Source organism: Dermochelys coriacea, chromosome 9 (assembly GCF_009764565.3).
Source record: "Dermochelys coriacea isolate rDerCor1 chromosome 9, rDerCor1.pri.v4, whole genome shotgun sequence".
NCBI classification, from domain to species: domain Eukaryota; kingdom Metazoa; phylum Chordata; order Testudines; family Dermochelyidae; genus Dermochelys; species Dermochelys coriacea.
In genome coordinates, this window is record NC_050076.1 from 7,729,325 (window position 1) to 7,756,166 (window position 26,842).

Consider the following 26,842-nt stretch of genomic DNA (forward strand, 5'->3'; position numbering starts at 1 on the left):
TCCCTCAGTTTCACTTGTGCAACCCTAAAAATCTACAGATTATGCCTTCATTGACACCTCTGCAACTCCCATGGTCTTTAGTGCATTTGCATAGGTGTAACACTTGGGAACTTGGCAAAGAATTCTGTTTATGATGCACCAACAGACATAGAATCCATCTCTCTCTCTCTTTCATTTGGCTCTGCATGGCTAACAGAAACAAAAAATAATCTGATATGGGTCTGATACACACAGGCAGTAGGTATGCATCGATTCAGAAGGGCCATCTGACCATTCACTTTAAACTGACAAGATGCTATTTTGTCATTAAAAATGTTCACTAGTACAAGTTTGCTGTAAAAATACAAATATGAGATAACATAGCAGTAAAAGCAGTGCTATGAAAACTCCTGAAGACCAAAGGAATGTAGAGAACATCAGAACATCATTCAGACCTTGTGGGGTCTCATCACAAATACTCTGTCAGAAGCAGGAGCAGATCCATCTGCAGACACAGCTGATGTGCTGTCACTGGCGAAAATGTAGCTTAGGAAACAGAAGCTACTTCAGGGAAGAGATGTGAAAGAAGTTACACTGCAAGACATGGCCACCAAGGCTTCATGACATTAACCTCTGAGTGTGGTATTTATCTGCAAAGAAGGAGGCATCTGTATTAGGCAGTAAAACATATAACTGACATAGAACATGGATTGTTAATGGCTGGGTCCAGAATTGTTTAATATTGTTTTTGAGCAAAGCCTGTAAAACTCTGTTCACGACATTACAAAACTGATTCAATTAATTCTTAGCACTTAATATTTTTCCTCCATACATCCTCAAATGATTCATAACAGTGAGTAAGACATCATTTAGCCTCAACAGCATTCTCAGCTGTTGTACATGAAGGCACAAGTAGGCATCATCCCTGTGCCCTGCGAAGCTTACAGTCTAAATGGATACAAGGCTCACCTGTCAAACCCACAGAACAGAGCTAGCTGATAGATTTTCCTTTCTCCACCACAGATATTGGTTATTACTCACATCATCCATCCAGATGGGTGACTTCTTTGCTGCTCAGAGAAGTTAAGTGACTTAAGATCACGGGTTTCAGAGAGGTAGCCATGTTAATCTGTATCAGCAAAAACAATGAGGAGCCCTTGTGACTCCTTAGAGACTAACAAATTTATTTGTGGGCTAAAACCCACTTCATCAAATGCATAGAGTGGAAAAATACAATAGCAGGTATAAATACACAGCATATGAAAAGATGGGAGTTGCCTTACCAAGTTGGGGGTCAGTGCTAATGAGCCAATTCAATTAAGGTGGGCTATTCTCAACAGTTGACAAGAGTAAGGCAACTCCCATCTTTTCATATGCTGTGTATTTATAACTCCTTCCAGTATTTTCCACTCCATGCATCTGATGAAGTGGGTTTTAGCCCACGAAAGCTTATGCCCAAATAAATGTGTTAGTTTCTAGGTACCACAAGCACTCCTCGTTTTTTTTTTTTTTTTTTTAGATCACACAGTATATCAGTAAGTGACACCAACAAAGGACCTAATCACATCAGCCACACCATCAGGGGCTCGTTCACCTGCACATCTACCAATGTGATATATGCCATCATGTGCCAGCAATGCCCCTCTGCCATGTACATGTTTGTCCCATCCACACAGTGTAAATGTTGCCATAGATGTTGGTTAACTGGAGAGTTGATAACCATAAGTCAGAAAAATTGACAGCAACCGGCAGATCTGTTAAAAGGCTTCTTTCGGATGTTTTCTATAACTCTGACTAAACCCATTTGCCTCTGACTGATTGGATTAGAGTTTACAACAGAATTTAGCTTCCTAATGTAACACTTTGGGTATTGAATGCCAGTCCTACTCCATTTTATGCAATATGGATATTAAGCATTAGATCATCCCTCAACAGGAGGGAAAAGGCTACAAAAGGAGAACCAAAGAACTTCTACTAAAATATTACATCAGCTCAAAGTTAAAGTGAATAAACAGACACTTGTTTTTTATTTTGTTTTTTCTTTTTTCCTTTTTGTTTTCATTTATTGCAAATTATTGTATGCGTTTGCTTCTCTCAGTGTCAATGTAAGGAGATAAAAAAAAAAGTAGAGTGCAAAAATAGGTTTTTTTTCTTATTGCTTCCCTGTGATTTTTCTTATCTTCCTTCTCATTGCCTTTTCTCAGGTCATACTTCTATTTTCTCCTGAAACTGAGTTTCAAGTGAATTTCTTACTATTGTAATTATTTAAACTGTTTCTCAAGAGAATGGCATTTCAGCAAAACAGGAGTACAGTTTTTCCTACTCCATCTTAAAACCAGTTGTCTGGGTTATTGCAAAATTTTGTTTTAGGATGTACAGTTGGCCATGCTATGGAGATCAAAGTTCTCACAGCCTGGAGACATTTTACTGATATCAGTGTCAATATATCATAGTGCCTCCTGCAAGAAAAGTCCTGCCACAGATGCCTTAGAGAATGAGATACCCACAATATATAGAGAGCAGAGAGTGAGTCCAAACCGTCAGAAGAATATAATGAGTTGCTTTTTAGAAGAAGGCTGAGTCTTCTGTATCTATTACCTAGTGCCACTCGCAGTTAGGAAGAAATACCAGAGAAGTGACGAGCTGTTCAGCCTCTGGCAAAACAGGATATCCAAATGGTCTCCGAACTGCTTTGGAAACAATAGGGCCTGATCCAAAATCCAGTGAAGGCAATGGAAAGACTCCCATTGATATCAATGGGTTTTGGTTCAGTGCTATTCACACACTGGACTTGCGATAATGAAGTCTGTACATTATAAATATGCCTATTTGGACATTCTGAGAGAGAGAACAGCAAAAGCAAAGAAGAAAAATAGCAATTGAAAGTGATTATTCTTTTTTCCCCAGTAGTGCAGTTCCCCACGTCTCATGTATTTGGGTAATAATTAAGCCAGGTTCAAAACTGCAGTAGCGTCATTCATGTCAGAGGGGTGAAAAAAAAAAATCTCGCCACTGGCTTGAAATGAAGTAATCAGATTTTCCCCTATAGAGACAATGGGACTTAATACAAGACTGAAGGATGCAACATGCTACATATTTAGCTCTCTAATTTTTCTTAATCCACATGGAAACTGAACACAACAAAACAAAAACCCACAGCTGAAAGTCATAATCACACCTGTAACTCAGGCTCTTGTTGGGCATTTAAATGAATTCCTTGGAGTTCATACTGTACTTAACGAATTATTGGCACTAAAATGTTGGATCCAATAGCAGGTACACAATGTGCTCAGAGTGATTCAGTAACCTTGATTCTGCTGAAGAGATACGAGTCTGGAAACTGTAGATGGCACACTGAAACAGCTGCTTAAATGTGATATAATGACATTTGCTTATTAACAGGCAGTTTACAAAAGCTTAGTTGAGCTGAATTCTGCACAGTCAGATTCATTCCTCAGATACTGAAGAAACAATTATTATTTACTTTCAAAGGTGTCAAAAACAATACATAAAAAGAGCTTATCTAGAAGCTATACAAGTTGGAAGGTTTGATCTTCAGCAGGTGATCAATAGGGAAAGAAAGGCAGCCATTTTATAGCTAAGATAACAAAAATGTAGTGAAAAGACTGTACTTAAAGAAATGTACACATCCCAAACAAATAAATAATTCTAGGAAGCGCTGCATGTCTGGGAGTGGCCCAAAGTGGTCCATGCCAAGTCTGTTAGCAATTTTGATCATCCTAGCCAGCTGCCATGACCTGACTCTTCCTGGACACACACCTTATTTTGGGTTGCCAGTACAGCCTTTTTATCCCAATCATCTCAGGATGCTTGCCTGTGAATAGAGTGATCCTGGCTACTTCTCCTAATTTTATTTCGAGGGCCTTGCAGAGCTCTTAAAAACCTACCGACTGACTACACCTCCAACTTCTGCTGGGTTTAAATAAACGTCTAGTGTTTTGTCAGACTAAACAGAACATAAACCTAACAAGTGTTCAGAAATCTTCCAACTTCTTACTCCAATAGGGACAGCCTGTTCTTATACGGACCCAGCCCTGCTTCCCCTCATGACCTCAGTCTAGCTCTCTGACCCCCTCTAGGATCCTGCTCCCTCTCCCCGCAGCAGCCAACAGTCCTTCAAATTCAAACCCTCCAAATCTCAAACAGGCAGACTGGGTGGAACATCCATCCTGGAGTCCAAGCCTCTGTGTCTATGTGCACTCAGCACCATGTTGTTTTTGGTCTTCATCCTACTGCATATCCCATCATACAATTTCACTTAACATTTTATCCTATGACCACATCTCTTACCAACCAATTTTTAAACCAACATAGTTCCTTCTTCACACCAGTTCACGGCCCAAGTGCATTCATTTGCTTCTGCCCTTCTAAGCTAGCAAGCACTCTAGGTCCTATAGTGCTCAGAGATTGATCCATCAGGTTTACAAGTGGTTTGCCTTCAGCCAAGAGAATACTAATCTTGCTTCTCCACCAAGAATGGGTCTGGAAGGATGCTAAGGTTGAAATCCAGAGAAGTCAATGGAAGTTCTGCCACTGACTTCAATGGGCCCAGGATTTTGCCCCAAGAATGCAAGGCCCTAAAGAGGCGTTTTGGTTATTTTTGGTTTTTAAATATTTGAACTGTGCATTTCTCCAACTCCAGGCTTTCTGTACAGTGAGCAGATTCTTTCTTGCAGTCTTGCCCATTTGCACGGTTTTGGCATGCCCAGTAACAAAACGCTCCAGTGAAGAGAATCATTTTATACCCTTACTATTCAGAGGCCCCCTTCATAGTAAATTCAGCTTAATATCATATATTTTATCTTCAGACTATTTTCCTTATATATTCAGTTATATTATCTTGTTTTGGTGTGATTGCTTTGCTAAATAAGTTATTAATTAACCTTATACAGTATCTTGTGGATGCCTTTCCTCCCATTTGCAATTATAGCAATTACTTCAGAGAAAAATAATATGATAAAGATAACATTCTTAGCTGTTTTTAATGCATTTTAGCTGCTGGGAACAAAGAGAAAGTGACCATTACATAAGAGTCCAGATGCCGATGGATCACAATTTCAGAGCCAATAGCATGTAGTCCCAGTATCCATCCTAGGAGAGTTTATCACTGAAAAGAGAGATAGGTCAAACTGGGAGATCACAGAACAAGGTGGGCGTGGTTTGGCTAACTGAAATGGATCACCTATTTCAAAGTTTGGCAAGTGTAGAGTGTATCAAAGAGAGGAAACAATAGAGAAAGCGAGAGATGACTAGAAAGGGCAAATGCTCTTAGCAAAGAACTAGAACCTAACAGAAACTGAGCTCAGTGTATGCAGCTCCAAGACAATTTTCAGAGAGACAGTACCCCTGGCAGAAAGGAAATTGATAAAGCAGCACGGTGAGATGTTGGGGATAACTGAGGTTTCAGTGGCTCTGATTGTGTGTCTCCTGATTGCACAGTTTCTGAAGTTGCAATGGACATGTAGACGGTTTCCTCCTGGACCAACTCCCCTACCCATTATTGGCAACTTATGGCTGCTGGACTTTAAACTCCACCGAGAAAATCTTGTTAAGGTATTTATTTTAGCAGAATTCTGTACTTGACTGAAATAGAGAGGTGTGGAATGATTCAGGTGGATTTAAAATTGGTATTGCACAGGAGTTACCTAATCAATTATAGGGTATTCCCCAACCTGACTTAATTATTACCCAAACACACGAGACATGGTGAACTGCACTACTGGGAAAAAAGAATAATCACTTTCAATTGCTATTTTTCTTCTTTGCTTTTGCTGTTCTCTCTCTCTAAGAATGTCCAAAATAGGCATATTTATAATGTACAGACTATTATCACAAGTCCAGTGCGTGAATAGCACCGAGACCCTGAACCAAAACCCATTGATATCAAAGGGAGTCTTTTCATTGCCTTCACTGGATTTTGGATCAGGCCCTATTGTTTCCAAAGCAGTTCCGAGACCATTTAGATACCCTGTTTTGCCAGAGGCTAAACAACTCGTCACTTCTCTGGTATTTCTTCCTAACTGCGAGTGGCACTAGGTAATAGATACAGAAGACTCAGCCTTCTTCTAAAAAGCAACTCATTATATTCTACTGACAGTTTGGACTTTCTGCTCTCTATATATCATTCTCTAATGCATCTGTGGCAGGACTTTTCTTGCAGGAGGCACTATGATATATTGACACAGTGGCAGAGCTCCGACCTTGTCCCTGTCGGTCCCGCGCTTCCAGGTGGTTTATGCTAGCTTCAGAGGCTCACTGCAACCCTCCACGTAGCCTCTCTCTCTCTAGGGCCAGGGATGCAGTCTACTGAGCCTTTTTCACCATAAGCCATCAAGGAGGTCAGTGAGAGAACTCCCACAATCTCTGTTGCTCCTACGGCCTTATACCAAAACAGTTTAGCCTCCTGTCCTGACAGGGGCCTGTCTTCCCTTCCCAGGAGGTGTTTCTGTAGTGGTGGGTTGCGGGAAACCTGGGCCCACCCTCTGCGCCAGGTTCCGGTTTAGAGACCCTAATGGTAGCAGCTGTTGGCAGACAAACTTTCACTGCCAGAGTTGCTACATTTCCCTGGGCCACTTCCCCACAGCTCTCCTGCTCCTCCCTTCTTCACCCTTACCTTAGGGCTCTCTTACCAATGACCCTTCAGCCACACTTCCTCTCCCCTGGCTTTCCTCTGCCTGACTGGAGTGAGCCCTTTTGTAGTACCAGAGGGGCCTTAATTAGAGTCAGGTGGTCACATTAGCTTAATGGCCTCACCTGACTCTTTGCAGGTTAATTGGAGTCAGGTATTCTCATTAGCCGGGAGCCTAGCCCCTGCTCTGGGCAGTCAGGGAGCAGAAAACTGTTAATCCAGTGGCCAGTATATCTGCCTTCTGCTACTCTGCTGTACCCAGCTGGCCTGGGTCTATCACGTATCCCTCCCCCCTGCTCAACACCAAGGGGTTGGGCATCTTGGGATGCCAGACAGCATACGGGTGATAAGCCATCGGCGTTGCCATGGTGATTCCCTGCTCTGCGCTGTATACGGAACTGGAAAGGTTGGAGGGATAAGAACCACCTGGTTACCCTTGTGTTCTTTTCCTTGTTCCGTTGCACCCATTGAAGAGGGGCATGGTCGGTCACAAGGATAAATCTGCGCCCCAGCAAGTAACAACACAATGTTTCCATGGCCCATTTTACGGCAAGGCACTCTCTCTTTACCACTGCGTATTTTTGTTCCCTCGGAAGGAGTTTCCTATGAGGTAGAGGATTGGGTGTTCCTCTTCCCCAACCATCTGCAACAGGACAGCCCCTAACCCAACCTCGGGTGCATCTGTCTGTAGGATGAATTCCTTGGTGAAATCTGGGGCTATCAATACGGGGTTACTGCAGAGGGCAGTCCGTAGGTCCGCAAATGCCCTCTCTGCTGCACCAGACCATCTGACTGGATCAGGGCCATGGGCCTTCTCTAAGTCCATTAGGGGACTTGCCCTGTGGCAAAATGGGGGATGAAACACTGGTAATACCCCACCACCCCTAGGAATGCTCAGATCTGCTTCTTACGACTCGGCCGTGGCCAATTTTGGATGGCCTCTAACTTATTTAGTTGGGGTGTTACCAGACCTTTTCCTACCACATAGCCAAGATATTTGGCCTCCATGAACCCTATGGCACACTTAACAGGGTTCGCTGTAAGGCCAGCTCATCTGAAGGTATCAAGGACTGGCCCCACCTTCAAGGGGGTTTCCCAATCTGGGGTATAAATCACCATGTCATCCAAGTAGTCCGTAGCATAACTGGCATGGGGGCGTAATAACTTGTCCATGAGGCGCTGAAAGGTAGCTGGGGCCCCATGTAGTCCAAAAGGGAGAACTATATATTGGAAGAGACCCTCTGGTGTAGAAAACACCGTCTTTTCCTTTGCATTTTCAACTAGGGGAATCTGCCAGTACCCCTTTGTCAAGTACAGTGTTGTCAAGTACTGGGCATTCCCCAGAAGGTCCACTATTTATCTATGCGGGGTATAGGGTAGGCATCAAACTGGGATATCTTGTTTAGTCGACGGAAGTCATTGCAGAACCTCGTGGTGCCATCAGGTTTGGGCACCAACACTATTGGCCTGGATCACTGACTGTACGATTCTTTGATGATCCCCATCTCCAGCATTTTCCTGACTTCTGCTTTTATTTCCTCCCTTTTGGCTGCTGGCACCCGGTAGGGCCTCATAGTTACTCTGGCCCCAGGGTTCATGATGACGTGGCGATATTTCCCAGTTGTGTGACCCAGCTTTGTCGAGAATACATCTTGATATTGGGCGATCGTCTCAGTTACCTCTTTCTTCTGGGCTGTCATTAGATCAGGAGACACCCTCACCTGTTCAGGATTTTTGTTCCCTGGGTGCAGCTCTTCTCGAACCACTGTGCATGCCTCTTGCGCATGCCAGGGTTTCAGAAGGTTGACCTGGTATATCTGCTCTAGTTTTCGATGTCCTGGTTGTCGCACCTTGTAATTTACTTCCCCTATGGGTTCGACTATTTTGTAGGGCCAATGCCACTGGGGCAACAGCTTACTTTCGGCCGTGGGTACCAGTACCATTACTCGATCACCGGGTTGAAACGGACAAACCTTGGCTTGATGGTTGTAGTAGGATCTCTGGGCCTCTTGGGCCTTCTCTAGGTGCTCCCTCACTATGGACGTGACCCAGGCTATCTGGTCCCTCATCCATAGCACATGATCTATTACGTTCTTCCCCTCACTGGATTCCTCCTCCCAAATTTCCTTGGTTAGGTCCAGGATGCCTCGGGGGTTGCGTCCATACAACAGCTCAAAGGGAGAAAATCCGGTGGAAGCTTGGGGGACCTCACAGATAGCGAACATGAGGTACGGTAGTAGGTTGTCCCAATCTTTCCCATCCTTGCTTACCACCTTTCTTTTCATGGCCTTGAGGGTCTGGTTAAATCTTTCCACCAGACCATTGGTTTGTGGATGGTAAACTGAGGTCTGCAGGGTCTGGACATGGAGCAGGGAACACAAGTCCTTCATCAACTTAGACATGAATAGTGTTCCCAGGCCTGTGAGGATTTCTTTTGGTAGCCCTACTTGGGCAAAGATTGCCACTAATTCTTTGGTAATGCTCTTGGAAGCGGTGTTTCGTAAGCTTATGGGTATCTGGTTGCATAGTCTAGGATAAGCACATACTGGTGGCCTCAGGTCGTTTTATCTAGCAGCCCCACAAGATCCATGGCGATCCGCTCGAACAGAACTTCGATGATCGGCAGGGATACCAGAGGAGCTCTTAGATGTGGACGAGGGATATGCAGTTGACATTCGGGACAAGAGGCATAGTACCGCCAGACATCTTCATGTACCCCCGGCCAGAAGAACCTGCGTAAGAATCACACCTGGGTTTTCTCTACTCCCAGGTGCCCTCCAAAAAGGTGACTGAGTGAGGCTTAATATTGCCTTCTGGTGTTTCCGGGGTACTAGGAGCTGGTGTACTTCTTGCTCCTGCATTTGCACAACCTATTATAGGAGATTCCTCTTGATCACAAAATAAAGCCCTGGCCCTCAGGTCTTTCCCTCTATAGGTACCCCCATCTATCTCAGCCACCTCCTACCTGGCGTTCTCATACCTTGGGTCTTCCATCTGGTCCCATCCAAAAGTCTCTCTCCCAGCACTTATCAGCCCGAACTCTGAGGGATCTGTCTCTGCCCTCTCAGCTGGCTCCATGAGGTTGGGGCTGGAAGCGGTCTCTGACCCCTCCTCCATCTTGGGAGGTTGTCCGTGTACGTCTGCCTAGACAGGCAGCCCTCTGTCCTTGTATCCGGATTTGGGTACCCAAGGCCTTGGCCGCCCTCCTTTCTCTCTTGGTCTTCCTGCCTTTCCCCGGGACAGGGGATAGCTCCTGGGACATTTCCACAAAAAATGGGAGGTGACATTTGCCTCCTGAAATTCAGGGAGCTCCCCTCCCTCCAATTCCTCTGGTGGGAGCAAGTTTCTAAACCCGAGGAAATCTCTACCTATGAGCACGGGGTAAGGGAGGTTTAGGACTACCCCTGCTCTCACCCAAGTGACATTTCCCTGAATATCAGTTTTCACTAGTATGATGGGGTAGTAACTAACAGTCCCATGGACACAGGTTACCTCCACACGCTTAGCCTGCATTAACTGGTTGCGCTTCACTAACTTACCCGAAATTAGGGTGATAGCACTCCCCGAGTCTACAAGTGCCATGGTTTCTACCCTTTTCAACTTTATCTGCCTTGTATATTTATGTGGGGTGACTACAACCCCAACAATATTGAGTAGGCTGTACGGGTCTGCCCCATCCCCCAGGTTTCACTGCATGGGCTCTACGACATTGGGGCGTTGGGCCGCTATGTGCCCCAACTCCCCGCACCTGTAACACTTATAATTACTTCTAGTCACTCCCCTATCACGTGGGTTAGGGGGTTTAGTCCCAGGGTTCCCCCCATTCAGGCCTTTTCCTTCCTTCTGGATTCCTGGCTGGTTTTTGGTCCCCCTCTTCTTCCACCTAGGACTCCCTGGGATTTGTCCACCCAACCCTCCAGGGTTAGGATCAAGTGTTTGCTTCATAAGGGGCCTTTCTTGGGGTGTTAGGTCAATTCCCTGGCTGTCATCCATCTTTCCACCAGTGTGATCATTTCATCGTAGGTGGACAGATCATTCTGGCATATCCATTTGCAGAGATCTGGCGGCAGTCCCCGCATGTAATGGTCCATTACCTTCAAAATCTCCTGGGGGCTGCATGCCTCGGGCCGTAGCCACTTCCAAGCGAGGTGTATGAGATCGAATAGTTGGGACCTTGGAGGTTTATTCTCCCTGTATTTCCACTCCTGAAATCTCTGGGCCCGTACTGCTGCCATCACCCCTGATCGTCCTAGGATCTCTGACCTCAGCTGGGAATAGTCAGCAGCATCCTTGGTGGGCAGATCAAAGTAGGCCTTCTGGGCCTCTCCACACAAAAAAAGGGGCAAAAATGCTGGCCCACTGCTCCTGAGGCCACGCCTCACGCTGAGCAGACCTTTCAAATGAGAGGAGATATTCCTCTACGCCATCCTCTGCTGTCATCTTTGGCAGACAACCGGTGGCCCTCAGGGTTCGGGTCCCATTGGACCTAGGTGGTGAGGATCGTCAGCTGGTCCATGACCTCACACAGGAGGGCTCGATCTTGGGTCACCTGGCTCTTTAATAATTGGTTGGTTTCCTACTGTAGCCTCATGGACTCCTGTTGCACCATCACCTGAGCCCGGGTTGCCTCCTGCTGGGCCACCGTGGCTTGCACCAGTGCTCTCACCACCTCCTCCATTGTGGTACAACAAAAACCCCAAACCATAAACCCTAGTGCACTTTCTCTTTTTAAAAAAGTCTTTGTTCCACCATGCTGTGAACAATCAGTATCCCTCTTCTCACACCAGTTGTGGCAGAGCTCCGACCTTGTCCCTGTGGGTCCCAGGCTTCCAGACAGTTTATGCTAGCTTCAGAGGCTTACTGCAACTCCCATGTAGCCCTTCTCTTTCTAGGGCCAGGGATGCAGTCTACTGAGCCTTTTTCACCATAAGCCAGCAAGGAGGTCGGTGAGAGAATTCCCAGTCTCTGTTGCTCCTACGGCCTCATACCAAAACAGTTTAGGGGCCTGTCTTCCCCGCCCAGGAGGTGTTTCTGTAGTTGTGGGGAACCCGGGCCCACCCTCTACTCCAGGTTCCGGTTTAGGGACTCTAATGGTAGCAGCTGTTGGCAGACAATCTTTCACTGCCAGAGTTGCTACATTTCCCTGGGCCACTTCCCCACAGCTCTCCTACTTCTTCCCTCTTCACCCTTACCAATGACTTGAGGGTGTCTTCATAAACCAGCCCTTCAGCAACACTTCCTCTCCCTGGCTTTCCTCTGCCTGACTGGAGTGAGCCCTTTTGTAGTACCAGAGGGGCCATAATTAGAGTCAGGTGGTCACATTAGCTTAATGGCCTCACCTGACTCTTTGCAGGTTAATTGGAGTCAGGTGTTCTCATTAGCCAGGAGCCTAGCCCCTCCTCTGGTCAGTCAGGGAACAGAAAACTGTTAATATCTGTCTTCGGCTATTCTGCTGTACCCAACTGGCCTGGGTCTATCACAACACTGATATCAGTGAAATGTCTCCAGGCTGTGAGAACTTTGATCTCCATAGCATGGCCAACTGTACATCCTAAAACAAAATTTTGCAATAACCCAGACAACTGGTTTTAAGATGGAGTAGGAAAAACTGTACTCCTGTTTTGCTGAAATGCCATTCTCTTGAGAAACAGTTTAAATAATTACAATAGTAAGAAATTCACTTGAAACTCAGTTTCAGGAGAAAATAGAAGTATGACCTGAGAAAAGGCAAAGAGAAGGAAGATAAGAAAAATCACAGGGAAGCAATAAGAAAAAAAAAAAAGTAGAGTGCAAAAATAGTTATCTCCTTACATTGACACTGAGAGAAGCAAACGCATACAATAATTTGCAATAAATGAAAACAAAAAGGAAAAAAGAAAAAAACAAAATCAAAAACAACAAGTGTCTGTTTATTCACTTTAACTTTGAGTTGATGTAATATTTTAGTAGAAGTTCTTTGGTTCTCCTTTTGTAGCCTTTTCCCTCCTGTTGAGGGATGATCTAATGCTTAATATCAATGTTGCATAAAATGGAGTAGGGCTGGCATTCAATACTCAAAGTGTGTTACATTAGGAAGCTAAATTCTGTTGTAAACTCTAATCCAATCAGTCAGAGGCAAATGGGTTTAGTCAGAGTTATAGAAAACATCCGAAAGAAGCCTTTTAACAGATCTGCCGGTTGCTTTCAATTTTTCTGACTTATGGTTATCAACTCTCCAGTTAACCAACATCTATGGCAACATTTACACAGTGTGGATGGGGCAGACACCTGTGATTGTATTGAATGGATACAAAGCAGTAAAAGATGGCCTTATCTCCCATTCAGAAGAGATTTCTGGACGGCCTCTCACCCCCTTCTATAGGGATCTGATGGGAGAAAAAGGTAAAAGATATTACTTTTTTGCAAGGAATAATATTGAAGTATAAAGGTGGCATTCTAAGGCAGAGAATTCTTCCCAGATACTGTCTTGCCACGTGGTACTTATACAGTTGGATAGCAGGGCTCCATGCAGAGCTGCAATATTAAAAAAGAAAAACAGACCAAAAAACGCAAATCCTGTACTACTTACATAACACACCACTGGCTATGCTTCTCTTCTTTCCATAGGATTTGGAGAAAAATTTGCCTACCAAGTTGGCCTTAATATGGCTTAATTTTAAAGAGACAATGTCTCCATATAGAAAACCCCCACAACTGACATGTATTCAAAGGTTTGCCTATAAGCACATCTGACACACCAATAGATGAGTTATTCTATCCTCTCCAAAAGCTGCCCCCATGGAGTTTCCAGGGATGTGACTATAACAAGATATATAGTTATAGTAATGGTGATAGAAACCCAAGTAACAGATCACAGCTCAAAATCTGTAAAGCATGTCATTGTTTCCTCTTACTAGAAAACTGCATCTTAATTTAAACTTGCCTTCTGATATAAAAGGGTTTCCTTCCTAGCAAGAGCATAATGATGTTTCTATTGTCCTCAGGTATTTTCCTGACAAGCGGTCACACCTGGAAGCAGCAGAGACGCTTTGGTATGACGTTTCTAAGGAGCCTAGGACTGGGTAAGAAAAGCCTGGAGCACCGAATACAAGAGGAGACCAGACACCTGGTGGAGGACTTTGCGAGTCAGAAAGGTACATTCTTTGAAAGATTGTAATTTAGAGCTGTTCCCTATATATAAGACAGGCTGTGGGAGTGATAACAAATCTAACAGCACTTCTGTTCTTGAATGACAAAGAGATGCTCATGCTGGTGGGGACTGTTATGGGTTTCTTAATTGAGCTATAGCTCACGGAAGCTTATGCTCAAATAAATTTGTTGGTCTTGAAGGTGCCACAAGTCCTCCTGTTCTTAGTTGCCTAAGGGAACGAAGCACTTTCGGAGGAATGCTCAAGTTTGCGTGTACAGATAGACATTTAATGGTTTTTAAAAATAAATACACCAAAACCAATTTCTATTTCTCATTCATATCACTGTCCTATTGAAAACACAGGGAGCTGGAACAATCCCTATCTTTAAAGTGACCTAACGCTTTCCATTACACAAAATTCTTGTGACCTTTTTGTGTGAGGCTTTACAACTCCATTGCTTGCAGAAGACCTTTGAAATTCAGCTGGGAATGGGCCCTCAGGCTAGAAACATGTCTTTTCCTTTTCCCATGAAATTTCATGCAGACCTGGATGAAATATAAGCCACTGAAAATCACCATCTCCCTTCCCTCGCTTGTGTTGTTCAATGACAGGTTTCAGAGCAGCAGCCGTGTTAGTCTGTATTCGCAAAAAGAAAAGGAGTACTTGTGGCACCTTAGAGACTTATGCTCTAATAAATTTGTTAGTCTCTAAGGTGCCACAAGTACTCCTTTTCTTTTTGTGTTGTTCAGTAACATTGTGGCAGAATGCCAAGAGAATAATAACTGAACATAAATATTCAAAAAAATTAGAGTATATAAAAGGCTGCTGCATCTTGTCTTCAGTCCTGCTTCTTACTTCTGGAGGAACCTTCCTGCAAACTGAAGCTCTGAACAAAGGACTGAATGACCCATCCCAGCTGTGGATGTTCTCCAGTTTAAACCTGCAGTTTATTCTATCACTGCTACAAGCCTGAACCAAGAACTTTGCCATTACTGTATGTAATTGATTCCATTTAACCGATTCTAGCTCTCATCTGTATTTCTTTCTTTTTATGAATAAACCTTTAGATTTTAGATTCTAAAGGATTGGCAACAGTGTGATTTGTGGGTAAGATCTGATTTGTATATTGACCTGGGTCTGGGGCTTGGTCCTTTGGGATTGAGAGAACCTTTTTTTCTTTTACTGGGGCATTCGTTTTCATAATAATTCAGCCCCATAACGAATAGCACCGGTGGTGATACTGGGAAACTGGAGTGTCTAAGGGAATTGCTTGTGTGACTTATGGTTAGCCAGTGGGGTAAAACCGAAGCTTTCTCTGTTTGGCTGGTTTGGTGTGCCTTGGTGTGCAAAGTAACCCCAGCCTTGGGCTGTAACTGCCCTGCTCTAAGCAATTTGTCCTGAATTGATACTCTCAGAAGCGTCCCACCAAAGGGAGCATTGTTACAGTAGCATAGTTGTGCTAGGATCCACAGAACCAGGGCAATTAAGCTTTGGATCAAAAGCCCATGCTATCCAAATTTGAATTTTGGTATTGAGAGTTTGGTTGGTTAAAGAGCAGTTGCAATGGGTGAGCAAAGAGCATATGAGGGCCTTGACAAAAAAGCCCTGGAAGTTGTGTGTTCAGAAAAGGGGATAAGCTTTAAAAAGAAAGCTACAAATCAAGAACTGAGAGAGCTGTTAATGGCCAGTGATCAGAAGGCAGGAGCACAGCCCTTACCTGATACTACAGAAGCTGCAGAAGCAATTAGAATGCAAAAGGCAGCAAGTAAACTGCAACTTGAGCATGAACAGAAACTAGCAGACATTCGATGGCTGGAAAAGCAAAAGGATGCTGAACTGGAAAGAGAAGCTGCTATAAGAGAGGAAAGGGCTCGTAGGGAGCGTATTGAGCTGCTGGCTGCTGAGGAGAGGGTTTGCCAAATGCAACAGGAGACTCATCAGATGCAACAGGAGACGGCCAGACCTCAGCTCCAAATCAAAAAAGCAATGGAAGAACAGCTAAAATTGAATCCTCTTGGAAGTCCAGTTTATAACAATGTTAGTATGCTATATATTACTCTGAGCAGTTTTCTGTGTTTAACCAGTTTTGCTATGGCAAGGGAGAGGGGGATTCTAACCTGGTGGGAAATAGCTGTTTGTCTGTGGAAAAAAGCTGTTTTTCCATGAATGCAGTTTCTGAATGTCTGTCTAATGTTTCAGAAGTGAATCTGGAATTAGATCAAGCACAGAAAGAACTCATTGGTCAAGAAAATGTTTCTCAGGAGCAGATTAAAGTGGATGGTCAGGTTAAAGCCCTAACTGAGGAAGAAAAGGATAGATTTCTGATGGGAGAGAAGGACAAAGAAAGTTTGGATGAGCCTAGACAGCCTTGTGAGCTGATGGCTTTATCCAGTCAACAGTTTGGAAAGGCAAGGATAGTGGAAGATGAGTGTCCCTGCACCTTACCTGTTACCTGGTGGAGAATTGTGACAGTGAAGAAAATGTGCCTACGTCTGTCAGGGGTAATGGCTTGCCTATGGAGGGAGCTACCCCAGCCTCCAAGCAGTTGTCCGTGAACAGCCCTGTGTGCTGGGACCAGGGAAATGAGATCCCAAGCTGTGTGTCTGTTAAAGCGGAAGCTCCAGCTCTTCTTTGTCTGTAAAGCAGACAGAAGGAGCCTTTCAGCCTGTGATGGTTGAGGATAATGCAGTTGTCTCAGAGTTGGTTCTGGATTCAACAAAAGCCCAGGAAGGGAATGGTCCTAAGTTTGTGTTTGCTAGGGAGAATGGCACTGTAACTAGGTTGCTAGTGTGTGGATGGAAAAGGGTGTAGTGCCTCTGTCTGATCAGGGTGATATCCTAGCCAGGGCACAAGGAAAGCATAAAGGTGATTTGATTGTGTTAAACTACTGACAGTTTGAAAACTTGTAGCAAGAAGAAAAAAATTCTTGAACTTGTGTGTGGCAAAGGGAAGGAGAATGCTTCTGACCGTGTGACTATGAAATCTAGCAGTTTGCGTGAAAGGGAATTGTGTAGGAATCCAGGATGAGCCAAAGGTGATGCTAGATGCAAGACTCAGAAAGAGTCTATTGGTGCTCAGGAAAGTGTTCCGCTAAAGCAAGCCCTAGGTGAAGAGGATAAGGGAAACATTTCTGTGAGGGGTGAATTGTTGCTTAGAGAAGCTCCTAGCCTAGGGAAAGAAATCCTCACTGTAATCTGTGCAAGCAGTTTGCTGTAAACTAAAGGCCGTGGAAGTAATTTAATCAAAAAAGTTTCAATTCCTAACAGCCAGAAATTTTCTGTGGTGAATGGATCCACTGACTTTCCTTATGAAAAATCCAGTGTGAATTGCGTAGAAAAGGTCTCAGATGAAATGAAAATTGTCAGGGAATTTGAACAGCCCTATGACCAAGTGGCTGTTTTTGGCCAGCTTGTTGGGATGACAATGGTGTTGGGACAGGAATGTCTCCAAGCTAATTCTTTAAGTGAGCAGTCTGTCCTTCAGGCTCTGAAAACAGATTTGGTTACCGGTGTTTCAGAGCCGTACAGTTTTATGGATGAATGCTTAAGGATGCAGGGGAAAGCAAGCAAACTCTCACCCTCAGACTCTTTGGATTTGTGTGGTATCTCTGTCTACATTACAAAATTAGGTCGAATTTATAGAAGTCGGTTTTGTAGAAAGTGTTTTTATACGGTCAATTGTGCGTGTCCCCACACAAATGTTCTAAGTGCATTTGGTCTGCAGAGTGCGTCCACAGTACTGAAGCAACCATCGACTTCTGGAGTGTTGCACTGAGGGTAGCTATCCCACAGTTCCCGCAGTTTCCGCCGCCCATTTGAATTCTGGGTAGAAATCCCAATGCCTGATGGGGCAAAAACATTATTGCGGGTGGTTCTGGGTACATATTGTCAGACACCCCCTTCCCTCCCTCCCTCCGTGAAAGCAACGGCAGACAACTGTTTCATGCCTTTTTTCCTGAGTTACCCATGCAGACTCCATACCATGGCAAGCATGGAGCCCGCTCAGCTCACAGTCACCGTATGTCTCCTGGGTGCTGGCAGACGTGGTACTGCATTGCTACACAGCAGCAGCTCATTGACTTTTGACAGTGCAGTATGACTGGTAGCCATCGTTGCCGTTCTCCAGGGTGCTCTTTTAGCCAACCTCGGTGAGGTTGGTCAGGAGCGCCTGGGCAAACATGGGAGCAACTCAGCCAGGTCATTTCCCTTTTAAGTTTAGTCTCATGGCGATTCAGTCCTGCTGACAGTCCTACTGCACTGTCTTCTAATGAGCAGCCAGGAGACGACGATGGTCAGCAGTTGTACTGCAGCGTCTGCTGCCAGCAAGATGTATGAAGATAGATGAAGTGGATCAAAACAAGAAATAGACCAGATTTGTTTTGTATTCATTTTCTCCTCCCTCCCTCCGTGAAATCAACAGCCTGCTAAACCCAGGGTTTTGAGTTCTATCCTTGAGGAGGTCATTCTGTTTCTCCCTGATGCAAAGCCACCCCCTTTGTTGATTTTAATTCCCTGTAAGCCATGTTGTCAATCGCCCCTCCCTCCATCAGAGCAACAGCAGACAATCGTTTTGCGCCTTTTTTCAGCGCAGATGCCATAGCACTGGGAATATGGAGCCCGTTCAGATCACCGCGGCAATTATGAGCACTAAAAACACTTTGCGTGTTATCCAGCAGGATATGCAGAACCAGAACCTGCAAGAAAAGCGAAAACAGGCGAGGAGGAGGTGACTGCAGCGCAGTGACGAGAGTGATGAGGACATGGACATAGACTTCTCACAAAATACGGGCCCCTGCAATGTGCACATCATGGTGTTAGTTGGGCAGGTTCATGGCGTGGAAGGCTGATTCTGGGCCTGGGAAACAAGCACAGAGTGGTGGGACCGCATAGTGTTGCGGGTTTGGGACAATTCCCAGTGGCTGTGAAACTTTCGTATGCATAAAGGCACTTTCATGGAACTTTGTGACTTGCTTTCCCCTGCCCTGAAGCTCAATAATATCAAGATGAGAGCAACCCTCACAGTTGAGAAGCGAGTGGCGATAGCCCTGTGGAAGCTTGCAATGCCAGACAGCTACCGGTCAGTCGGGAATCAATTTGGAGTGGGCAAATCTACTGTAGGGGCTGCTGTGATGCAAGTAGCCAACACTATCACTGAGCTGCTGATATCAAGGGTAGTAACTCTGGGAAACGTGAAGGTCATAGTGGATGGCTTTGCTGCAATAGGATTTCCTAACTGTGGTGGGGCGATAGACGGAACACATTTCCCTATCTTGGCACTGGAGCACCAAGGCAGCAAGTACATAAATCGAAACAGGTACTTTTCAATGGTGCTGCAAACACGGGTGGATCACAAGGGACGTTTCACCAACATCAACGTGGGATGGCCGGGAAAGGTACACGATGCTCGCATCTTCAGGAACTCTGGTCTGTTTCAACAGCTGCAGCAAGGGACTTACTTCTCAGACCAGAAAATAACTATTGGGGATGTTGAAATGCTTATAGTTATCCTTGGGGACCCAGCCTACCCATTAATGCCATGGCTCATGAAGCCATACACAGGCACCCTTAACAGTAGTCAGGAGCTATTCAACTATAGGCTGAGCAAGTGCAGAATGGTGGTAGAATGTGCATTTGGCCATTTAAAAGCGCGCTGGTGCAGTTTACTGACTTCGTTAGACCTCAGCGAAACCAATATTCCCACTATTACTGCTTGCTGTGCGCTCCACAATATCTGTGAGAGTAAGAGGGAGACGTTTATGGCGGGTTGGGAGGTTGAGGCAAATCGCTTGGCCGCTGGTTACGTGCAGCGAGACACCAGGGCGGTTAAAAGAGTACAGGAGGGTGCGGTGCGCATCAGAGAAGCTTTGAAAACCAGTTTCAGGAATGGCCAGGCTACGGTGTGAAAGTTCTGTTTGTTTCTCCTTGATGGAAACCCACCCCCCGGGTTTCATTCTACTTTCCTGTAAGCTAAGCACCCTACTCCCCCCCTTCGATCACTGCTCGCAGAGGCAATAAAGTCATTGTTGCTTCATATTCATGCATTCTTTATTTATTCATCACACAAATAGGGGGATAACTGCCAAGGTAGTGCGGGAGGGGTGGTGGAGGAGGGAAGGACAAGGCCACACAGCACTTTAAAACTTATTGAATGCCAGCCTTCTGTTGCTTGGGCAATCCTCTGGGGTGGAGTGGCTGAAGGCCCCCTCACCGTGTTCTTGGGCATCTGGGTGAGGAGGCTATGGAACTTGGGGAGGAGGGTGGTTGGTTACACAGGGGCTGTAGTGGCAATCTGTTCTCCTGCTGCCTTTCCTGCAGCTCAACCATACGCTGGAGCATATGAATTTGATCCTCCTGCAGCCTGAGCATTGACTCCTGTCTTCTTTCAGCAAGCTGACGTCACCTACCATCTTCAGCCCGCCACCTCTCCTCGTGGCCATATTGTGTTTTCCTGCACTCTGAGATTGTCTGCCTCCACGTATTTTGCTGTGCTGCGTCAGTATGGGAGGACAGTATGAGGTCAGAGAACATTTAATCACGAGTGCGTTTTTTTCGCCTTCTAATCTTCGCTAGCCTCTGGAAAGGAGAAACATATGCAGCTGGTGGAGGGGAGAAAAAAGGGAGAGTAGTAGTTAAAAAGACACATTTTATAGAACAATGGGTACACTCTTTCACGGTAAACCTTGCTGTTAACGTTACATAGCACATGTGCTTTCATTACAAGGTCGCATTTTGCCTCTTATTGAGGGTCTGCTGGTTTGGTGTGAGAGATCACTCACGCAGGGCCAGGCAGCAGAATTCGGCTTGCAGGCAGCCATGGTAAGCCACAGTCTTTTGGCTTCTTTAACCTTCATAACATGTGGGATGGTTTCAAATAGCAGTGCCCTCATTTCCCATACGAAGTAGCCGTTGGGTTGGCCATTAACAATGTGTTGGCAATTTAAAAGGAGGGGCTGCGGTTTCCGGGTTCACGTGCAGCAGAAACCCAACTAACCCCTCCTCCCTCAACACACCCACACACCCAATCCTCTGGGATGATGGCTTCACCCCTACCCTTACCGCGTGGCTAACAACAGGGAAGATTTCTGTTCAGTCACAGGCAAAAAGCCCAGCAGGAACGGGCACCTCTGAATGTCCGCTTACTAAAACCACCCTATTTCAACCAGTTGACCATGAATGATATCACTCTCCTGAGGGTAACACAGAGAGAGAAAGAACGGATGCTGTTGTTTGAATGCCAGCAAACACCGGGACCATACACTGCAATGCTTTGTTCTGCAATGATTCCTGACTATGTGCTACTGGCCTGGCGTGGTAAAGTGTCCTACCATGGAGGATGGAATAAAGCTGTCCTCCCCAGAAACCTTTTGCAAAGGCTTTGGGAGTACATTCAGGAGAGCTTTATGGAGATGTCCCTGGAGGATTTCCGCTCCATCCCCAGACACGTTAACAGACTTTTTCAGTAGCTGTACTGGCCGCAAATGCCAAGGCAAATCAATCATTAAACACGCTTGCTTTTAAACCATGTATAATATTTACAAAGGTACACTCACCAGAGGTCCCTTCTCCGCCTTCAGGAGCCTGCCTTGGGTGGGTTCGGGGGGTACTGGCTCCAGATCCAGGGTGATAAACCGATCCTGGCTGTTGGGGAAACTGGTTTCTCCGCTTCCTTGCTGTGAGCTATCTTCCTCGCCCCCAAAACCCGCTTCCGTGTTGCCTCCCACTCCTTGGACGGAGTCAAAACACAGGGCTGGGGTAGGGGTGGCTGCACTCCCTAGAATGGCATGCAGCTCATCATAGAAGCAGCATATCTGGGGCTCTGAACCAGAGCAGCCGTTTGCCTCTCTGGTTTTTTGGTAGGCTTGCCTGAGCTCCTTAATTTTCATGCGGCATTGCTGCGGGTCCCTGTTATAGCTTCTGTCCTTCATGCCATTGGAGATTTTTTCAAATATTTTGGCATTTTGTCTTTTCAAACTGAGTTCTGCCAGCACGGATTCGTCTCACCATACAGCGATCAGATCCTGTACCTTCCGTTTGGTCCATGTTGGAGCTCTTCGGTGATTCTGGGACTGCATGGTGTCCTGTGATGATGAGCTCTGCATGGTGACCTGTGCATGTGAGCTCACCACGCTGGCCAAACAGGAAATGAGATTCAAACGTTCGCGGGCCTTTTCCTCTCTACCTGGCCAGTGCATCTGAGTTGAGAGCGCTGTCCAGAGCAGTCACAACTGAGCACTCTGGGATAGCTCCCAGAGGCCAATACCGTCGAATTGCGTACCTAGTACCCCAAATTCAACCCGGCAAGACTGATTTTAGCACTAATCCCCTTGTTGGGGGTGGAGTAAAGAAATAGATTTTAAGAGCCCTTTAAGTAAAAAAAAAAAAATGGCTTCGTCGTGTGGACGGGTGCAGGGTTAAATGGAGATAACGCTGCTAAATTCAACCTCAACTCGTAGTTTAGACCAGGCCTCTGTAAGAAAGAGTCCAGCCTTGAAATTGGTAGAGTCAACGATCTGAAAACTGGTAAACAGGTTACTGCCTGTGTTGATGCAAATTACCTGCTGACAGGGAGAAGAAAGACTTGCTAATAGCTGTTAGCAAAGAGACCACACCCAACCAGCCAGTGAATTCCGTTAAGCAAGAGAAATCAGGGTTTGATCCTTCAGGACAAGAAGGAAAAAGAAAACTTGATTTTGCAAAGGGAAGCCACAGGGTAACCCTAAAAGGCCCAAACCCCAATGGTATTAAGCCAAATGTGTGGCATGACAAGAATAATTGTAAATGGACACTTGCAATAGATTTGTTGTTTTTGGTAATGGTTATTTTTTTAACTAATATGTTATCAAGAACTGTAAAAATGTACAATGTACCTAATCTTTTGAAAAAATCCTTGAACATGTTAAGAGTGATATATGAAAACACAAAAAGAAAAGGAGTACTTGTGGCACCTTAGAGACTAACAAATTTATTAGAGCATAAGCTTTCGTGAGCTACAGCTCACTTCATGCATCCGATGAAGGTGCCACAAGTACTCCTTTTCTTTTTGCGAATACAGACTAACACGGCTGCTACTCTGAAACCTGTCAATATGAAAACACACTTTATATTAAAAGGCCTTGTAATGCTGATGTTGCACAGTTAGTGCCTGTAAACAGTCCTGGAACTTTTCACGGGAGAAAAGACATTCCAAACTTGATGTCATTTCAAAGTTTGGAAGAAATTAAAACTTCGTCAGTAGAAAGGAAAAATTAAAATTCCTGCCTAGAAGCTTGAGGACCTATGCTCTTATTTCAGTGCACAGCACAGAGGGGAGAAAAAATGCAGTAATTCCACACAAAACAGGCCACAGACCAAACGGGGAAACATAGATGCAAGGGTTATTTCCTCCAAACGTATTATATTCAGTAGCATCATTCCATTGTAAAGGACAAGGACTAACAAATAAATTCCAAGAATCTCTTCACAAATATCTTCAGTTCTTTTAGAAAAAGGAAGTCCTCTCCAGGTTCTAGTTCCTCTGTTTAGTTTACATTAAATAGAATTCACTCCTTTGTAAAATGTCTCACCTTATCTAAAAGTGGTTCAATCTCCTTTACATTGTACAACTGCTAGTAGTATTGTGCAGATTCCTTCATGATCCTCCTTAACACTCCTCACCATAGTCCATTCAGTGGTTCTAAATAACAACTGCCGTATTTGCAGGGAAACCCTTCGACCCCCATACCCACATTGTCCATGCTGTCGCAAATGTGATTTGCACTGTGGTTTTTGGCCATCGCTTCTCCAGTGAGGATGATTCCTTCAACCGGCTCATCAAAGCCATCTATTTTGTGATCTTCTTCCAGGCCACTATCTGGGGCAGGGTGAGCATAAAGTTATTCCAGTTCTTATCACTGTAAAGTTTATCTGTGCTTCACCAGGAAAACCAAAGGAGTTAATGGTTACTGAATGGTTACTGTATATACATAATACAGAGAGGACAGACATCTACCACAGGACGTAATTTCCAAAAAGTATTATGCAGGATTTTTGCTTATGAAGCAATAAATACACACTTCATAGATCTCATGTCTTATTTATAGGACACCATCAGTAAATCATGTGGCCCAAGACTTGAGTTATTAGTACAAATCATTACTTCTTTTGGCAGCAGATTTCCAAATCATTTAATGTGTTTCAAAACCAAGAAATGTTTACATAAACGTGTGTGTCCTGAACCAGATTTCTAAATGCTAGCACTAAACCTAACAAACACTCGCTCTTGGAATGCTGATTTTGTACTTGGAAACTGAGACATAAAAGTACAGTTAATAAAATCCAAAACTTTGAAGCCCTGTCATTTTGAGCAGATTTCTGATCAGTCTCGCTCAAGATCTGATCTACAAATCCTAAATGTATGTTCTATACTGCATTCTCTCTCAGAATTTATGTTTAATCTAATCTGCACGTATATTCTGTATGGATGGTGCCTTTTCTTCTCTTTTTAAGGCCAAAAGGGGTCATCAAATCTTCTTGTCTGTCCTCTTGTATGATACAGAGGCCATAGAATTTCATCATGACTAAAGCATATTTTTAAACTAGGGCTGTCGATTAATCGCAGTTACCTCACGCGATTAACTCAAAAAAATTAATCGCGATTAAAGAAATTAATCGCAATTTTAATCACATTGTTAAACAATAGAATACCAATTGAAATTTATTAAATATTTTGGATGTTTTTCTACATTTTCATATATATTGTATCTGGGTTGTAATTGAAATCAAGGTGTATATTATTTTTTATTACAAATATTTGCACTGTAAAAATGATAAACAAAAGAAATAGTATGAAGTGAATTGAAAAAATACAAGTACTGGAGTGCAATCTCTTTATCATGAAAGTGCAGCTTACAAATGTAGATTTTTTTTTTGTTACATAACTTCACTCAAAAACAAAACAACGTAAAACTTCAGAGCCTACAAGTCCACTCAGTCCGATTTCTTGTTCAGCCAATCGCTAAAGACAAACAAGTTTGTTTACATTTACAAGAGATAATGCTGCCCGCTTCTTATTTACAATGTCACCAGAAAGTGAGAACAGGTGTTCACATGGCACTTTTGTTGCTGACATTGCAAGGTATTAACATGCCAGATATGCTAAACATTCATATTCCCCTTCATGCTTCGACCACCATTCCAGAGGACATGCTTCCGTGCCGATGATGCTCGTTAAAAAAATGTGTTAATTAAATTTGTGACTGAACTCCTTGGGAGAGAATTGTGTGGCCTCTACTCCGTTTTACCTGCATTCTGCCATATATTTCGTGATATAGCAGTCTTGGATGATGACTCAGCACGTTACTCATTTTAAGAACACTTTCACTGCAGATTTCAGAAAACACAAAGAAGGTACCAATGTGAGATTTCTAAAGATCGCTACAGCACTCAACTCAAGGTTTAAGAATCTGAAGTGCCTTCCAAAATCCGAGAGGCAAAAGGTTTGGCGCGTGCTTTCAGAAGTCTTAAAACAGCAATACTCTGACGTGGAAACTACAGAACCCGAACCACCAAAAAAGAAAATCAACATTCTGCTGACTTAGATAATGAAAATGAACATGTGTCGGTCATCATTGCCTTGGACTGGTATAGAGCAGAACCCGTCATCAGCATGAACGCATGTCCCCTGGAATAGTGGTTGAAGCATGAAGGAACATGAATCTTTAGCGCATCTGGCATGTAAATATCTTGTGATGCCGGCTACAATAGTGCCATGCGAATGCCTGTTCTCACTTTCTGGTGACATTATAAACAAGAAGCGGGCAGCATCATCTCCTGCAAATATGAAAAAACTTGTTTGGCTGAGCGATTGGCTGAACGAGAAGTAGGACTCAGTGGATTTGCAGGCTCTAAAGTTTTACATTGTTTTGGTTTTGAATGCAAGTTTTTTGTACATAATTCTACATTTGCAAGTTCAACTTTCATGATAAAGAGATTTCCCTACAGTACTTGTATTAGGTGAATTGAAAAATACTATTTTTTTTTTTACAGTGCAAATACTTGTAATCAAAAATATAAAGTGAGCACTGTACACTTTGTATTCTGTGTTGTAACTGAAACCAATATCTTTCAAAATGTAGAAAACATCCAAAATATTAAAATAAATGTATTCTATTATTGTTTAACACTGATTAATCACACAATTAATCACAATTAATTTTTTTAATCACTTGACAGCCCTATTTTAAACATATCTGAAGTTTATCTGTTTATTGGGCTATGTTGGCTTTCTGTTATTATAGTATTCACTTGGGTACCCTGAGGCCTTCAAGTAGGGATGCTTCAGAAATTAAAACATAAATGTAAGTGAACTCTGCAGAAGTTGCTCTGCTTACAGCCCTAGAGACCAAAATCCTCTATCCACAGAAGAAAAACAGCATAAGCAATGCAAAAGAAAGCTTCCCACAAATGACTTCCTAATGGTGCATCTCATATCTGTTTTGGAGGGAACACATCTAGGAGTTCAGCCTCGATACCCACTCAGTCTTCAGTCTCTTTAGAAGTTAAACAGGGTGACAATTGCCAGCATGATTTTATAGTATAGGCACTGCACCTGCTACCTAGTAACTAGAGTTGGGGTACTACCACCAGCTCATTACACATATGTCACTGAGCAGATGTCACCTCTCTGCAGCTTCTGGTCAACATGCTCCATGGCCTGGGCTCATGGTGTCTATGGGTCTGTCTACACTGCAATAAAACAGCCGAAGCTGGCCCATCAGCTGAGTCAGGCTTGTGGAGCTCAGACTGCGGGGCTATAATATTGCAGTGTAGATGTTTGGTCTGGAGCCCAGGCTCTAAGACCCTGCAATGGGGGAGAGACCCAGAGCCCAGGCTCCAGCTCGAGCCCCAATAGCTGCACTGCAATTTTACAGCCTGGCAGCCTGAGCCCCGCGAGCCCGAATCATCTGATAGCGACGAGCCAAGGGTGTTTTATTGCAGCGTAGACATAACTTAAAAACGATCCAAAGCTCCAGGAAAAAGACCGTGGTCAGCAACTGTGCCCCTCTGGTGCAAAGCTCAACATCTGGGAATGATCCGAGACTGTGGAT

At 44.2% G+C, this 26,842-nt stretch overlaps 1 protein-coding gene and 1 long non-coding RNA gene across 2 annotated transcripts in view; one reads left to right on the forward strand and one right to left on the reverse strand.

Annotated features, from left to right (window-relative positions):
- LOC119861069 lies at positions 1 to 11,871 on the reverse strand. The gene is made up of 3 exons (XR_005294788.1): positions 11,821 to 11,871; positions 1,021 to 1,108; positions 1 to 629 (listed from the first exon to the last, which is right to left on the reverse strand). It is a non-coding gene; the product is annotated as an uncharacterized LOC119861069 (long non-coding RNA).
- LOC119861067 (cytochrome P450 2J2-like) overlaps positions 5,310 to 26,842 on the forward strand; it is a 27,887-nt gene continuing 6,354 nt past the window's right edge. The window contains 5 exon segments of the mRNA XM_038415534.1: positions 5,310 to 5,348; positions 5,350 to 5,553; positions 12,847 to 13,009; positions 13,612 to 13,761; positions 23,457 to 23,617. Coding sequence (XP_038271462.1) covers positions 5,310 to 5,348; positions 5,350 to 5,553; positions 12,847 to 13,009; positions 13,612 to 13,761; positions 23,457 to 23,617 — 717 coding nt within the window.